The sequence below is a fragment of the Electrona antarctica genome (assembly GCF_951216825.1).
Source record: "Electrona antarctica genome assembly, chromosome: 19".
NCBI lineage: Eukaryota > Metazoa > Chordata > Actinopteri > Myctophiformes > Myctophidae > Electrona > Electrona antarctica.
Genome location: NC_136800.1, coordinates 26,098,870 through 26,116,342, shown reverse-complemented (window position 1 = coordinate 26,116,342; position 17,473 = coordinate 26,098,870). Strand labels below are relative to the sequence as shown.

Sequence of the window (17,473 nt, the reverse complement as noted above, 5' to 3'; positions counted from 1 at the left end):
GGCTGGCAGCCCTTAATTTTTTTCCCCCACATGAATACCTAATAAAATAATCTAGTCTTGCCAGTCGCACTACAAGTTGGAATAAAACATGGTTGGTAGTGGGTACAAAACGATTATTCCAAATGAATGACACGTCTGGGCTCTGGCCATGCAAGGGGAATTGTTTGGGAGTTAGTTTTGGAGGAGCATAGGCGCCCATGCCCTGCAGAGTCAGCACACACAGTCACACACACAATATCAGAGCACAGAGCATGACATGTGGTTCTACTTATAGAATGGGTGTTTAGTTACTATCTTTATGCTCATATTTACCCAGGCTGCTGCCGGCCCCTAAACTGTATATACTACACATAAACAGATGCAGTAAGAAACACAAAATGTCTTCTTAATCAAGACTTGGAAAATGAGGCAACTGTTAACAGCTAGGTACCTCTACACCACAAATAACACGGAAATGTATGCAATAGGACTGAAAACAACACTAAAACAATGTTTTATGGACTGTACTCAAGTCATCTGCACTTTATGAATCTGTGCAGGTATCATTGTTTATTTTATTTTGTATTTTTATTCTATTTTTCTTTTTTGTGGGCTGAATAAAAGCTACTGTATAGCTTTTCAGCCCATGATTTAAGTCAAAAATGTAGCCTACAGGTCATCAGGTGTGCTGCAACCTATTGTCGAAAGGATTATCTGATCTCCCACCATGCAACAGCACATCTCAGTCATCCTTAAAAATGGGCCTTTCCCATGGTCCCAACCTTCCAGGAGATTGAGGAGAAGGTCTCTATAGTCTATAGTAGTCTGGATAGTGGCTTTAATTATAATTCCATCAGTGTGTGAAGAACAGTTGTAGCAGCGATGCAGACCACCGTGTTGAAAACAGTACAGTCCAGAATAGGTAATTATTTTTGTTTTTATTGGATTAAGTGGATTATTTATGTTTACTGTGAACATTTAGTCTATAGTATGCACTGTTCTATCTCATTACATTTTCTAATTGCACTCATTTGAGTAAAGTCAGTAAACAGTGCGGTTTACTACTGACTTTGTCAGCCCTGCATGGGCCTGCGAGGGTGAGAGAAAAGACTAAAGTAAATGGACTCTTACTCGGGCTGGTTTGAAATTGACCAACTCAGCAACATAACGTCCCTGAGCGTGATCAACAAGCTGAAACGTCACTTCTCAGTTCACGGATCACCACAGAAGTTGTACTCGGATGGTGGCACCCAGTACACCAGTCAGATGTTTCGTGACTTTGCCAGATCTTGGGACTTTGCACATGTGACAAGCAGTCCCGAGTACCCTCAGTCTAACGGCCTTGGTGAGAGGGCCGTGAGGAGTGCAAAGAAACTCCTGGAGACGACAAAGAGAGACGGAACAGACTTCTACCTCAACTTGCTACACATTCGAAACATGCCCAGGGACGAGATCTTGGGCTCCCCTGCGCAAAGACTGTTCTCCAGACGGACTTGAACGATCCTGCCAATCTGCAAACAGTTACTGACTCCAGCAGCGAAAGCGTCGGCCGACATACAAGCCCAGCTCACAAGGAAGCGCAAGGCTCAGAAGCGCTGCTATGACAGGTCCAGCAAACCTCTAGCTCCCCTGTCACAAAATCAAGTGGTACGACTACAAACACAAAAAGGCCATGACAAATTAGGCATTGTACAGAGACTTTGTGTTGAGCCACGTTCATACGTGGTGGAGTCTGAAGGGAGAGAATACAGACGCAACAGACGTCACGTTCTGCCAGTGATGGAGCCACGACCTACACGACCTACAGACCCTGTCGTCGCAAAGGACCCGGAAATGCCACAACGCACTCCCATTCAACAGATGGACGGAACACAAATGACTGAAGAGCCGGATAACACTCACTGCTCACTGCCAGGACAATGCCAAGCACAAACTAGTGCCGGGAAGACTCCCGACGGTGTGCCACAGGAGTGTACAGACTAGAGACAAAGGACCATAGCCCAGTTCAGCCATCCACTCCTGTGTACCGCACTAGATTTGGTAGGGTCCCTAAACCAAATAGGAAGTACCTTGATTAGGATGTATGCATACATGGGTTTGTGATGGAGATGTGATTTGTTCACTTGCATTGTTAAAAAAAAAAAAGAAGGGAAGAAGGGAAGGACATTTGAAAATATCTTGCAATAAGTGTTTTCACATGCTACGTTTTTTATTTTCTATATGCAGTACCTTTTGGCTTTGGACTCTGTCAATGGTTGGTTGATGAGCATTGCTTGAAAAGGGGGATGTAGACAGTTGTGTTCCCAAACTGTTTTGGTCAGTCAGTGTTGCCGTAGCTGCAGTAGTCCCGCGAGACTACTGGAACGAGAGCTGACTGAGTTTATGTGTATGTGTTTAGCTGACTGTGATCCACACGAACAGGTACCCCGTGCCGTAAGCTACAGTGGTTGTCAATAAAGTGGTTGTTCAAACCTAAACTACAAGTGGTTTTTTATAGCACAAGAAACAAACAGTCGGATTTCTTATTTGTATCTACTACTCAAGTATAGGCTCAGCTCACTCAGTGCACACACACACTCACAGACACACACACAGCAGCGGTCGCCGCGGTCGGAGCAGCAGTTTAAGTGTTCAGTAAGTGCAAAATATAGCCTACGTTTACACGCTGATAGGCAACTTTTATTAACAGCGTCAGCTTGATTAAATTACTGATTAACAGATATGAATTAGCGGTGTTCGTCTGGGCTGCGTAATAGGGACCATTGTGGCATATGATAGCCTAACTAGCCGAGCCCTAATGTTAATGTTATCTTAAAGAATGCACATTTTTAATTAACGTGTAGGTGTAGTGACTAGTCATTAACATTCACGTTTCTGTTCATTATCAGACGAGTGGTTTGACAACTTGACAAGTTGGCATGGCTATAATAATAAGCAAGCTGCAAGACGGTGTCTGTTAGCGTATTAGCATTTAGCTAAACTACAACAACGCTGGCTGCAGAACAGTGCTGTTTTTGGCAGCAAATTTCTATTTTAGTTTAGTCATAGTCTTTGGATTCAGTTTTAGTCACATTTAGTCACCTGGGATGTTTTAGTGTTAGTCTAGTTTTAGGTGACTAAATATCATAAGATTGTTTACAACAACTGTTAACTGTAGCCTGGGCACCATTTCATTTAGTGTATATCAGGGGTGCCCACCCTTTTTAGACTTGAGAGCTACTTTCAAAATGACCAGCTCAACCAGATCTACCCACCAAAAATATATATTATCTCATTGCTGAAAGTAGTCACGTATTAGAAAAATGCACATTTCTTTGTACTACTGACGTTTGTGCAAAACATTTTTGACAAATATTGCATTGTGGGTTTGAGCTGTCCTTTTTATGTCAATCCAATGAAGTCACCTTAATTCAAGTGGCAGATGCCAAAAATAGTTTATTTATTTAAATTATATATTTTAGGGGCATGTCATGTGGTCTACCTGCACAGCCTGTGTTGCAGCCGTCCGTAGGTGCCCTTTGAGGGCGGTTTTGAAGGAGTCAAGGGATTTGCATGTCTTAATGACTGTTGGTAGGGCGTTCCACATTTTGTTATGTTTTATTAAGTTTAGTCTAGCTGCTAGACTCTAGCACTATCAGGGTGCTCTTGACTTCACATGTGGACATGCTTGTGCAAATTTGTTTATCACATCAGCCGGAATGTAGACGGCACCCGGGTGAGCGCCCGTTAGCGCCCCAGCCTGTGTCATCCGTGAGGATGAAGCCCAACAAACCCACGGTGAGGCCTTTAGGAGGGCCATTCAAGCAGCAAGCAGAGCTCGCAGCACCACCTTCTCACTCGGGTGGAGTCTGCGGAACCATTGCCACTCCTGAATGAAGTGTCTGGTGCTGGAACTCTAGTGCAACGCACAGGTCCTGGGCCTGGTGAGAACAGGAGTGGACCTGGTGAGACGTAGGAGGGGCCCGGACGGGAGTCAACCCACAGAGCCTAGTCCTTCCATGCACCAGAAGCGTACCTCCCAGCCCTGGCAGAGTTGTTCTGGAGTAGTTCCAATGGATTGTGTGGCCCTGGTTTTGCCCTAGTGGGACTGATTGAGGGTAGCTACTGGGACATAAGTCGGGACTTGATCACCCCGGCTGGGTCGCCTGAGTGAGGGGTATGATGTTCGAGAGACCCGAAACCCCGATGACCCTGGGATACATCACTGAGGATACGTCCCAGGTGTATCCATGCAATGTTTTTTTTTTTGTTATAGAAAGAGGAACATTTGTGGAAATAGCAGCTCTAAAGCTCACAATGCCTCGCAATGCAAATATTTATCTGTGGGTAATGTTTGGCAGCACTATGAAGTGTGGGGTATCAGTGGTCATTTTGGACACAAATAACATAGCAGCCAACATCTTTGACTTCATTATCCAAGTCAGTATTTGGTCCAAACTAGCACGTGTGACCCGGTTTAGGAAAAAGTGCTCTGGTTGGCGTCACATTGTTTTTGATTGGAATGACAGATGAGGCTGTTTCCTTTTAAAGGGTAAGACCACTTTTGTAGAGGTTTGGGTTGTGTAGTTACCTTGCCATGATGTAACTCCAAATGTGGACAAGAAATCAAAAATAATTTCTCCAGTGATTAGAAATTGATAATTCAAAATATGCTCCTCATTGACTTACATTGTACGCTGAAACAGCTCTCAAAGTCACTCTTTTAGTACGTAAACAAACACAAACAAAGTTGTTTCATACAATATAGAGCAACACCAAAACTCATGTGGTTTTATTTCTTCATAAAAATGTTAACTTCCTGTTGATTTGTCCATTTTTATTCAGAAGAAAACCCGGACTGGATCCATGGATCCGGATCCAGATCTTCATATAGTAAAATCAACAGGAAGTTACCATTTTTATGAAGAAATAAAACCACATGAGTTTTGGTGTTGCTCTATATTGTCTGAAACAACTTTGTTTGTGTTTGTTTACGTACTAAAAGAGTGACTTTGAGAGCTGTTTCAGCGTACAATGTAAGTCAATGAGGAGCATATTTTGAATTATCAATTTCTAATCACTGGAGAAATTATTTTTGATTTCTTGTCCACATTTGGAGTTACATCATGGCAAGGTAACTACACAACCCAAACCTCTACAAAAGTGGTCTTACCCTTTAAGTTATATTAACTTTTTTTCTTCTTTTTAGATTCAATTCAATTTACAAAGACGTCCAGGCGGTCTACCATCAGTGTGAACAACAAAGTTGTAGCAGCGATGCAGACCACCATGTTGAAACCAATGATCAAGTTACACAGAATACGTATGTACTGTTTTATTATGTTACTGTAAAATTTAGATTAGTAGGAATGTACTATTTTATTATGTTACTGTAACCATTCCAATCACAAGAAGTGAAGTGGGTATGTTCGGAGCGGCTCTCGTATGTCTCGGACCTCGGGTAATGACTAAAACCTGAGTTGACCCGTCGATTGGCCGCCACAGCGGCCAATCGAGAGCTCGCAGAGCTCGCAGCACCACCTTCTCACTCGGGTGGAGTCTGCGGAACCATTGCCACTCCTGAATGAAGTGTCTGGTGCTGGAACTCTAGTGCAACGCACAGGTCCTGGGCCTGGTGAGAACAGGAGTGGACCTGGTGAGACGTAGGAGGGGCCCGGACGGGAGTCAACCCACAGAGCCTAGTCCTTCCATGCACCAGAAGCGTACCTCCCAGCCCTGGCAGAGTTGTTCTGGAGTAGTTCCAATGGATTGTGTGGCCCTGGTTTTGCCCTAGTGGGACTGATTGAGGGTAGCTACTGGGACATAAGTCGGGACTTGATCACCCCGGCTGGGTCGCCTGAGTGAGGGGTATGATGTTCGAGAGACCCGAAACCCCGATGACCCTGGGATACATCACTGAGGATACGTCCCAGGTGTATCCATGCAATGTTTTTTTTTTTGTTATAGAAAGAGGAACATTTGTGGAAATAGCAGCTCTAAAGCTCACAATGCCTCGCAATGCAAATATTTATCTGTGGGTAATGTTTGGCAGCACTATGAAGTGTGGGGTATCAGTGGTCATTTTGGACACAAATAACATAGCAGCCAACATCTTTGACTTCATTATCCAAGTCAGTATTTGGTCCAAACTAGCACGTGTGACCCGGTTTAGGAAAAAGTGCTCTGGTTGGCGTCACATTGTTTTTGATTGGAATGACAGATGAGGCTGTTTCCTTTTAAAGGGTAAGACCACTTTTGTAGAGGTTTGGGTTGTGTAGTTACCTTGCCATGATGTAACTCCAAATGTGGACAAGAAATCAAAAATAATTTCTCCAGTGATTAGAAATTGATAATTCAAAATATGCTCCTCATTGACTTACATTGTACGCTGAAACAGCTCTCAAAGTCACTCTTTTAGTACGTAAACAAACACAAACAAAGTTGTTTCATACAATATAGAGCAACACCAAAACTCATGTGGTTTTATTTCTTCATAAAAATGTTAACTTCCTGTTGATTTGTCCATTTTTATTCAGAAGAAAACCCGGACTGGATCCATGGATCCGGATCCAGATCTTCATATAGTAAAATCAACAGGAAGTTACCATTTTTATGAAGAAATAAAACCACATGAGTTTTGGTGTTGCTCTATATTGTCTGAAACAACTTTGTTTGTGTTTGTTTACGTACTAAAAGAGTGACTTTGAGAGCTGTTTCAGCGTACAATGTAAGTCAATGAGGAGCATATTTTGAATTATCAATTTCTAATCACTGGAGAAATTATTTTTGATTTCTTGTCCACATTTGGAGTTACATCATGGCAAGGTAACTACACAACCCAAACCTCTACAAAAGTGGTCTTACCCTTTAAGTTATATTAACTTTTTTTCTTCTTTTTAGATTCAATTCAATTTACAAAGACGTCCAGGCGGTCTACCATCAGTGTGAACAACAAAGTTGTAGCAGCGATGCAGACCACCATGTTGAAACCAATGATCAAGTTACACAGAATACGTATGTACTGTTTTATTATGTTACTGTAAAATTTAGATTAGTAGGAATGTACTATTTTATTATGTTACTGTAACCATTCCAATCACAAGAAGTGAAGTGGGTATGTTCGGAGCGGCTCTCGTATGTCTCGGACCTCGGGTAATGACTAAAACCTGAGTTGACCCGTCGATTGGCCGCCACAGCTGTCAATCGCCCCCGCTCCCCCCTTTTCTTCTACTTGACTGTCTACTCTGTGGCAATCAGGAGAGAGTAGCCATTTAAGAGCTTAATTTTGATAGTGTTCCAGTAACAATTTTGTCTGCTCCACTTGTTTAATCTGTATCCAGACTGCGTTCTCTATCCTGATTGGATACAATTCACTCTTCGCTAAGTCCCACCCAAGCCCGTTGTCGGCCAATACCACGTTAGCGACGGTTACTAAGGTAGGATACTGGTCACGCTTGCATGCTGGTCAAATACATGGCTCTCATAGACTTCCATTGTAACGGGGAAACAGCTCTCAAAGTCAGTCAGTTAGCACATAAGCGAACACAACAAAAGCTGATTCTGACAGTTTATGACATCAGGAAAACTCATGCCGTTTTATTTTCGTCTTTTGATAGATTTATAAAGTAACTATTTTGGTTGGAGATATACAGTGAAGCGGTTCTGGTGTTCCCAACTCTCGTTTGTAAACAAGTCGCCATGCTGTTTGAGATGCACCCAGCTGCAGTCCCAGACATTTCTCCTAAAGTGTCTCCCTCAAACGCGTCCAAAATTGTGTATGGTGTTTGCGACAAGTGGACGAGATCAAATACATTTGTTTACATCCAACGGCCTGGATGGAAGGCTGAGGCCGAGGCTACTTCAGAAGTGGGTGTACAGACCAATCAGATCGTTTTGAAGGCAAACCGGAACTTCTTTCCACACAAACTTGTCAGGGTTGCCAGGTCTGCTTATTTCCCGCTACTTTTGGCTTAAGCCTAATAATTAGTGTATGTAATACATTACCAAAACATGAATTATCATAGACATAGGCCTACATAGTATTTATAATGATAAATGCATACAATCTTTTTATTATGATTATATATGGTCATATTATTGTGTTTGTTTTGGCTTGTTTTTCTTGATTTGGCTTTAAGAGTTGGCTTGTTTTTGGAGGTGGGTTGGCTTATTTCTCTCACACAATGTGGCAACACTGAAGTCAAAACAAAAACAAGTCAACGTTGACATTTTTTATTAAAAATAAAACCGCATGAGTTTTCCTGAATCAGCTTAGTGTTCTAAAAGAGTGACTTTGAGAGCTGTTCCCCCGTTACAATGGAAGTCAATGAGAGCCTATTTTTATTTCTAATATGTACTATTAAACTGCACAACGGAGCGAAATAATTCATGGAACGGACTAGTTTGCTCATAACAAGGTAAGAAAACAAACCCTCTTTCTGAGGTCCACACATGCTGTACAGCAAATATATTTATTGACACTGCTTAAACATTTTGACCAGCATTGCAAGCGTGACCAGTATCCTACCTTAGTAACCGTCGCTAACGTGGTATTGGCCAACAGCGGGCTTGGGTGGGACTTAGCGAAGAGCTAATTGGTATCCAAGTTTCAGTTTCTGAAAATGCATTTTCTGTTTAATAAAAAGCTGGAGAGACATGGAGCAGGGCCGCTCCAGGATGAAATGACTAAGGGGGCAGTCGAAAATGTCGAGGGGGCAAACTAAGTGCTATTTTTATTTCATACAGCTATTGTGTTGTTAAATCTGGGGTTGTGGTCTCATCTTCAATGCAAGACAGAATGTTACCTTGAATTGCAGTTGTAGACAGTAGACACCAGTTTGAATAGCCTACTTATGAAATAGTGTGCCTAGCACACTTCATTAGTATTAATTGTTAGGCTAATGGATAATGGCTCACAGCCATTATCCATTAGCCATTATCACCTCAAGAAAGTCAATAGCAGTTTCATATGTGGGGGCAAGGAGGTCGGGTTGAGGGGGCTTAGCCCCCTCTAGTGCCCCTGTGGCGCCGGCCCTGACATGGAGACTCATGTTACTGAACAAACACTCTTTAGCAATGTGTACTATCATAATATAGAGCTTTTAAACACTTAATTTAACCAAAGAAAATCACTTACAATACCTACTACTGTACATACTACTACTACTACTACTACTTCACAACAGGAAGTTAACATGTTTTATAAAAATAAAATAAAAACGGCATGAGTTTTGGTGATGCTCTATATGGTCTGAATCAACTTTGTTTGTTTACGTACAAGAGTGACTTTGATAGCTGTTTCAGCGTACAATGTAAGTCAATGAGAAGCATATTTTGAATTATCAATTTCTAAACACTGCAATTCATTTTGATTTCTTGTCCACATTTGGAGTTGCATCATGGCAACTACACATCCCAAATCTCTAAAAGTGGTCTTACCCTTTAATACCAATAGATTTTTTTTAATGTAGCAAACGAAATCTAGAGCCCCACGGTAGGAAACCAAAAAGGCAGGGGTGCCCACACTTTTTTGACTTGAGAGCTACTTTCAAAATGACGAGATATACCCACGAAAAGAATGATGATTCCATTGCTGAAACTAGTTTAACAATGTACCTGAGGGGGCTTTGGAATAGCAGCGCTGGCATTACATAGAAGACCAACACACTTGGAATGGGAAATTGAGGGGGAAAATGGAATTGATAGTTTTTTTTGTATATAACTTTGTAATGCTACTGACATTTGTGCGCAACATTCTTGAAAACAAAGTATTGCATTGATGTTTTTTTCCATATATTTAAATTATATATATATTTTTAGGGCCATGTCATGTGGTCTACCTGCACAGCCTTTGTGATCTACTGGTAGATCACGATCTACCTTTTGGGCACCCCTGCCTTAAGGCCTACCAAGTGAATGGGCCACGTCTATTCCTCCCTTACTGTCTGTTATTGTTAATTCATCCTTAATTAATTTGATTCTAATTCCTTCATTCAAGCTGAGTTCAGACTGCAGGTGAAGGTGAACTCTACAGATCCAGCCAGGCCTGTTTCTATTAAACATAAGGAACCTGGAGATCACCAGGACCTCAGTGAGTTTCATGTACTCTTTGTTTCTTACTTTTATTCCTGTCCTGCATTGTCCTCAGTTCTTATCCCTGCCCATATCTTATGTTTTCTGTCCCATCCTCAGTTAAACAAAAACGCTGCTGTAATCAACATGGAAAAACCTTCACTTCTCATCTCAAAGTACACCAGAGAATTCACACAGGAAAGAAGCCTTACTGCTGCGACCAGTGTGGGAGGAAGTTCGACCGCATGTATTCTCTCACAGTACACAAGAGAATTCATACTGGAGAGAAGCCTTACTCGTGTGACACATGTGGGAAAAGCTTTAATGTAATGAGTCACCTCACCGTACACAGGAGAATTCATACTGGAGAGAAGCCTTACTGCTGTGGCCAGTGTGGGAAAAGGTTCAACTCCACATCTCTTCTCAAAATACACCAGCGAATTCACACTGGAGAGAAGCCTTACTGCTGTGGCGAGTGTGGGACAAGCTTCAGTCGCAAGTCTACCCTCAAAAACCACGAGAGAATTCACACTGGAGAGAAGCGTTTTAGTCGCTATACAACATTAAGAACTCATAAGCTCATCCATACCGGAGAGAAGCCATTCAGCTGTGATCAGTGTGGGAAAAGCTTCAATCAAATGTCTCAACTCAATGTACACAAGATAATCCACACTCGAGAGAAACCATACAGCTGTGCAATATGTGGGAAATCCTTCACTCAATCATCTGCCCTTAATCCCCACATGAGGATTCATACTGGAGAGAAGCCTTACTCTTGTGACACATGTGGGAAAAGCTTTAATGTAATGAGTCACCTCACCGTACACAGGAGAATTCACACTGGAGAGAAGCCTTACGCCTGTGATCAGTGTGGGAAAAGATTCACTCAAAACACAGGCCTCGATATACACAAGATGACTCACACTGGAGTGAAGTTCTTCAGTTGTGAAGTATGTGGAAAGTCTTTTTCTCAGTATAGAAGCTTACAAACTCATAAGCGCATCCATACTGGAGAAAACCTTTTCGGTTGTAATACATGTGGGAAAAGCTTCACTTTGCCTATATCATTAAAAATGCATGAGCGCATCCATTCTCAAGAGAAACCTTTTCGTTGTGAAATGTGTGGGAAGTGTTTTATTGAGAACGGAAAATTAAAAATGCATCAGCGCATCCATACTGGAGAGAAGCCTTTCAGCTGTGAAAAATGTGGAAAGTGTTTTAGTCAGTCCTCAAACTTAAAAACGCATCAGCGCATCCATACTGAAGAGAAACCTTTCAGTTGTGAAATATGTGGGAATGGTTTTACTCAATATGCAAACCTGAAAACACATCGGCGCTGCCATACTGGAGAGAAACCATTCAGCTGTGATATATGTGGGAAGGGTTTTACTCAGTATGAAGGCGTGAAAATGCATCGGCGCATCCATACTGGAGAGAAACCTTTCAGTTGTGAAACATGTGGGAAGTGTTTTACTGTCTCTGGACACCTTGCACAACATCAGCGCATCCATACTGGAGAGAAACCTTTCAGTTGTGAAACATGTGGGAAGTGTTTTAATAGGTCTGAACACCTGAAACTACATCGGCGCATCCATACTGGAGAGAAACCTTTCAGTTGTGAAATATGTGGGAAGTGTTTTACCATCTCTGGAAACCTTGCAAAACATCAGCGCATCCATGCTGGAGAGAAACATTTCAGTTGTGAAACATGTGGGAAGTGTTTTAATAGGTCTGAACACCTGAAACTACATCGGATGCGCATCCATAATGGAGAGAGCAGCCTGACAGGAGGAACCTGAAGCCCATCACATCAGGACCTCAGTAAGTTGCATTGTCTGTTTCTTTATTTCTCTCAGATCCAAGCTGCTAATAGTTCCACTCTAGACTCTAGAAACAGTGGTTCTCAACCTGTGGGTCTGCATTATTTTCTGGGGAGGTCCCCAGATAACAGTAAAGTCACAATTTAAGGACTTTAAAGACCCTTTTACTTCCTCTAATATTATTATATTAACACTTTTTGCGCTATAGTGCCAAGCAGATTGGGCAGATTTTACTCTGAAAAGCCCTGCCTTCCATTACCCCCCAAAACTGGGAGACATAATCTTCCATTATTATGTCACCCTGTCACATCTAAACTCTCTAGAAGCGTTTATTTTCCAAACGAGATGCATGGTAAAGTCAGAAATGATCACAGAACATTGGCATTATGATCAAAACCATGGTCAAGGAGTGTTAAAGTCAAGAATGCAAAGAAAATGTATAATTACAGCGATCCTGTTTGATATAAAAAAGGACGTAAGACGTGCATGTCCAAGGCTTCCCATGGGGGGCCTAGAAAAGACGTGTATACACATCCAATTAAGGTTGGGCGATATGCCAATTATTTTCAATCGCCCATCGCCTGTCCAAAAATCGCCGATGGACGATATATTCGTGTCATATAAGTAAAGTGAGAACAGCTCACTGCGGGTCGCAAAAAAGCCTGATCTACAAGCTCTCAAGGCGCCGCGTCCTGCCTATTTTTGCAGCGCCGTTCGCTACGCGTTGAGAGCTTGTAGATCTGTCTATTTTTGCAGCGCAGCCACCCAGGGTAACAAAATAAGAAATAAGTTACAGGTGGAGAACTGGAGATGAAGTGAAGTTTGAACGGACAAGCAGCTGCAAGCTAACATCACAGCCACCAATCCACCATGTCTGGTGACAGTGTTGCTAGCCGCAGCAACATGTAGCCTGCCCTAGTAACTTCTCTAGTAACTTCTCCTCCTCCCCGGAGAAGTCTTTGCCTCCCCGCACCGTCGGGGGCTCGGAGTGCCGGCCCCCATCATGGGGGCAGCAGCCCGCACTCCCGCAGTAGCATGGGCTGCTGATCCACAACACAAGCTCTCAAGGCGTCGCGTCCTGCCTGTTTTTGCAGCGCCGTTTGCGACGCGTTGAGAGCTTGTAGATCCGTCTGTTTTTTGCAGCGCGGGTGTCAGGGTAACAAATGAAGAAATAAATTAAAAGTTGAGATGAAGTGAAGTTGAACAGACGAGCAGCATGCTAAGCTAAGCTATCATCACCACCATGGCTGGTAGTGTTAGCATAGCATGTTGCAATGCTAACTCTTTCTCACTCGCTCCTTTTCCTTTTCTTTATTTTTTTATTTCCCCCCCCCGACTTCACGGCCATGCATTGAAGCACGTCGGGTGATGAGACACGAGACATCAGTGTGACTGTATATTATTTAACTGGGCCTGGACTGGAGTGACAGTGTAAACAAAACACAACAACATGTAGCCTGCTCCACAGTAACGTCTCCTCCCCGCCCAGACGGTCGGAGCGTCAGACCCCGATGCCTGGATGCTGCTGCGGCCGGGGACTCGGGCTGCTACTTGGGCAGGAGCATACCATTACAAGGGGAGGAGGGCTTTCTACCGGCGGCTGCTGGCCCAAATTAATTCGCATTTTGCTCACGCTTGTACAGGCTACGTCTGAAGAGTTGAATTTTCGATAAGATTGAGTATTATTTTGCAAAAAATAAAATAAAATCGCCCTGAAAATCGCCTAATAAAAATAATCGGCGATAGACTCATCCAAATCGCGATTGACCCAACCCTACATCCAATGCAAAAAAGGTGTGTAAAAATGGTCAAACAATATAAGAAAGTAGAAAATGGCTGATCTAGCTTGTAGATCGGCTAGTTTCATAACTATCTGGAACGGAGTGAAACAAAACGTAATGGCTCAAGCCTCAACTCCTTCAATTCAACAAGTGCTTGTCAGGGGGGATATGATTATTTTGGGGGGTCATGGCCTGAAAAGTTTGAAGAGTATTTGTGCATGCTGAAATGAAGAAAATGCCAGCACTCATTGTATGTCCTTTTGATATGACTTTATTTACCTCTGACGTTGATAACGAACGCTGACAAAGGCCACACAGGCTGAAACGCGTTCGTTATTAACGCCAGAGGTAAATAAAGTCATATCAAAAGGACATACAATGAGTGCTGGCATTTTCTTAATTTCAACTTGTATATTCGAGCCTTGCACCGTAAGAACTTTATTCTAACCTGGAGTGTTGCGGGTTGTCTGCTTCGGCAGTACTTTCTTGTTCTATTTGTGCATGCTGCCTTTGTTGCATTCAGTCTATGCTGTAACTACACAATAGTTCACTTTGCACATTTACATTTATTTCTTGGCAAACCGTTTTTTTCCTCCTCAGTATATTGACATAAAGTCATAGGCAACAACAAAAATGTTTTGAGAGAATAAAATAAAACTGGGCGGGCCATAGCTTAGAAGGTAGAAAAGGTCTCCTGGGAAACTAGTTTGTGTCCCAGTCTATGTTTAGACTCTCTAGGCAAGACGTTAGTTTAGTGTGATTATTAGTGAGTAGTGATGGGATTGTTAAATGGAGTGGAGAAATGTCATGTATGTCCAAATATACAATGACAAAAATAACCAAAGGACCAAATTATAATTATATTATTTAACTGGATGCTTTTTTGGTAACCACACCATTTTCATTTCACCATTTCTACTGAAATTGGCCAACTTTTACAAATGTTTTGGCCAATTTAATTTCTCCCACTGCTTGCCACTACTGTTGTTCCCAACTGTCTCACCTTCCAGTGAAAAGGAGGACATGATGCCTGAGTGGAGTGGTGGTAATCATAGTGTTAACTACCTTCTATTGCTTAAAGGAAATTTCGCTGTCAGATGAGGGCTGCAGTTCAGAAACCCACCTACCAGTTTGGTCAAATTAATAGATGTAACTAATGCTGGAACTAAAGCGCTGTTACCAACAATACAATACAATACTGCATTGTATTGTTCGTTTATTAGACTTTTATGAATTATTATTATTCATTGTCTTAATGTTTGGATCATCTTTGTGCACAGGCTCCATGAAGAAGCTCTGAGTCATCTGATAATTGATGTCCAACTAGCAGGTCCTCTTTACACCCTGGAGAATGAATCTGTGTGATCCTTTTACCACACTCCTCATATAGTTTGAGGTTTTTATTTTTTATTGGAGCATCTGAGTTTGCAGTTTGATAATTAACCTGTAGCTGAAATGTTAAAAATGATTATATATAATAATGCCACATTTTGTAAAGCTTCCATAGTAGGCATTGTGTGGCATTGTGACTATTTCATCCAGAATAATTTTATATTGGAAATGAATACACATTGTGAATCTTCTATTTTTTTTTCTTTCCTTTCACGCCATATTAATGCATTTTATGAAAGACATTTGGTACATATTCAGCACATTCCATTATTCTAATAGTTTTGTAGTTGTAGTATCAGTTGTGTGTAGGACTACTGCAGGAATTGTTTGTCATTTGATTTTCATCGGCTGTATGACCTAAAGCAATTTCATATCAAGGATCGCCCAAATGTATTTGGCCACTGTAAGCTTGTATATCTGCTATTTTTGAATAGCCAAAGTATATAATGGTTAAAGTGGTTACATTATTCTGAAGCTATATAATTTAGCTGGGGGAGGACCACACTTTGAGAATCACTGACCTAAAGAACCACATTGTGAGGTGTGAGGCACCCTCTGGAATGCACTGCCCCTGGAAATCAGGCTCACTGAGTCGGTTCCACATTTTAAATCTCTACTTAAAACTCTTTTATAGACTATCTTTTAATCCTAATTTCTCCTGATTGTGTTTTACTGATTGTTTTTTCTGCCTTAGCTTCTTACTATTTTGTACGTAATTTGTTTGTTTGCTTATATTTAGATTACTTTTAGCATTGTTTTAACATTTAACTGTTTTGTGTGCTGTTTACTTTGATTGATTATTTTTGTAACGCACTTTGTAACGGTGATATATGAATAAAGCTTTATTATTATCTACACTAATTGAAAGAGTAGCAAAACTGTTTATACGTCCACCTTTGTCCGCCTTCTCCTACCAAACCACACTGTTTGCATAAATCTCTCCATGCATAACACCTACTGCACTTTTTTACTGGTAGAATTTTTTTACTGGTTTTAATGATGCCACGTGCACACGCGTGCATGTGCGCATCACAGAACAGCTGATATAGCCTAAGCCTATAGGGCCAGTGCATAGGGAGGAGTTTCACTCAGAACGGGTTATTCTGCTTGCCATTCTTCTGCCTACCAGTAGGCTAGTAGGCTATAGTAGTAGGCTACTAGGCTATATTATCCAGCCTCACTGTGGAGACATATATACCATTGTAGATATAAAATTAAATAAACACTGTATGGTTTGGGTGTCAGATGACAAAATAACAACCTTGATCCACAACAGTAATGGGTCTGCCCTGTCCGTTTTTATACTCGTCCGTTTTTATACTCGTACGTTGACTGTCAGCGATATCAAATCATTAAATACACGCTGTATGGTTTCTTTGATTTGGGTGTCAGCTGACAAAATAACATAACCTTCAGCAACATTCCCAAACACATGTATGCTCTGCTCTCTACCTGTCCTCAAACGAGCATGACGGTGTAATCAAAATAATAATGGTCAGATCGCATACAGACAGATTATTTATTTACTGCGGAGAGAACACATGTTTGACTGATCACTCGTCACTCTCGTGGTGTTTTCCCCCCCTCTCCTGTAAGGATATGTCTCGTCAAGTAAGATGTAAACATTGAGAACTGTTTTGACACGAGGGGAGGGGAGGCGGCTATCAGATCAGAACACCCAAACATTTTCACGAATAATAATAATACCACCGTCAATCCAGAGCCATAGAGTAGAAGAGTTGTGACATGTCAATGACAGTAGAGAGATGGAAGATGGTGTACTTCAGTGACAGTGTACCAGCGTCACTGACAAGCAAACTGACGAACTACAGACTGGCAGCCAAGTAGCCAGCCTACTAGCCTACATGTAGGCAGAAAGATGGCACCCAAAGAAGCCAAAATCCTACCGAACGTGTCACTATGCCCTCCCCCTATTGGGGGTCGCCCCTTTTCCATCTTGCTCCACTACTCTACCTGTTATCAGTCCCTGGTATAGTTGAGGAGCTTGGGGATATTTTGCGCTAATTTGTCAAAAGTGACACATTTTGCACGGATGTAGCCAGGGTATGCTCTAATGATTTAGCTAGGGCGCTCAAACCGGCGACCTTCGGGATCGCCACATTGGCCAAACCCATATGGCCACGGTGCCACCATTAACAACCTATAAGGCAAAATGTTCTAAATTTCATAATGCTTGAAGTAGCATGTGATGTGTCAAACTAGGGGGTATTCATCACGTCATCACATTTGGGCAGATTTGGGCAAGTGTGTGAAGTGCAGAGTTGTAGCAGCGATGCAGACCACCAAGTTACACAGAATTGGTATGTAGGCCTACTGTTTTATTATGTTACTGTAAACATTTAGTCCAATACGTATGTACTGTTTTGTTACTGTAAACATTTTAGGTGACAATACACTACAAGATTTTTTAAAAATCTTTTAAAATCTGAT

At 41.8% G+C, this 17,473-nt stretch overlaps 1 protein-coding gene across 2 annotated transcripts; it reads left to right on the top strand.

The window, feature by feature from the left end:
* The first annotated feature begins 773 nt into the window (after window positions 1–773).
* On the top strand, window positions 774–15,863 carry LOC306943613 (uncharacterized protein). Of its 2 annotated transcripts, none has more exons than XM_079530043.1 (6): window positions 774–901; window positions 5,168–5,281; window positions 6,859–6,972; window positions 9,956–10,048; window positions 10,150–11,850; window positions 14,911–15,863. In XM_079530043.1, the coding sequence occupies exons 1-5, from the start codon at window positions 862–864 to the stop codon at window positions 11,826–11,828; spliced, it is 2,040 nt and encodes a 679-aa protein (XP_079386169.1). In that variant the 5' UTR covers window positions 774–861; the 3' UTR covers window positions 11,829–11,850; window positions 14,911–15,863. The 2 variants fall into 2 exon arrangements, with proteins under 2 accessions (XP_079386169.1, XP_079386170.1); XM_079530044.1 differs by lacking the exon at window positions 774–901 and adding an exon at window positions 2,434–2,613.
* The last annotated feature ends 1,610 nt before the right edge of the window (window positions 15,864–17,473 follow it).

What these genes read in the sequence shown, in the direction of transcription:
- LOC306943613 (XM_079530043.1), top strand. Translation starts at nt 862, where the DNA reads ATGCAGACCACCGTGTTGAAAACAGTACAGTCCAGAATAG. An exon ending in GATCAAGTTACACAGAATAC is followed by an intron (nt 6,973 to 9,955) that starts GTATGTACTGTT and finishes CCTTCATTCAAG; the next exon opens with CTGAGTTCAGACTGCAGGTG. An exon ending in TGGAGATCACCAGGACCTCA is followed by an intron (nt 10,049 to 10,149) that starts GTGAGTTTCATG and finishes TCCCATCCTCAG; the next exon opens with TTAAACAAAAACGCTGCTGT.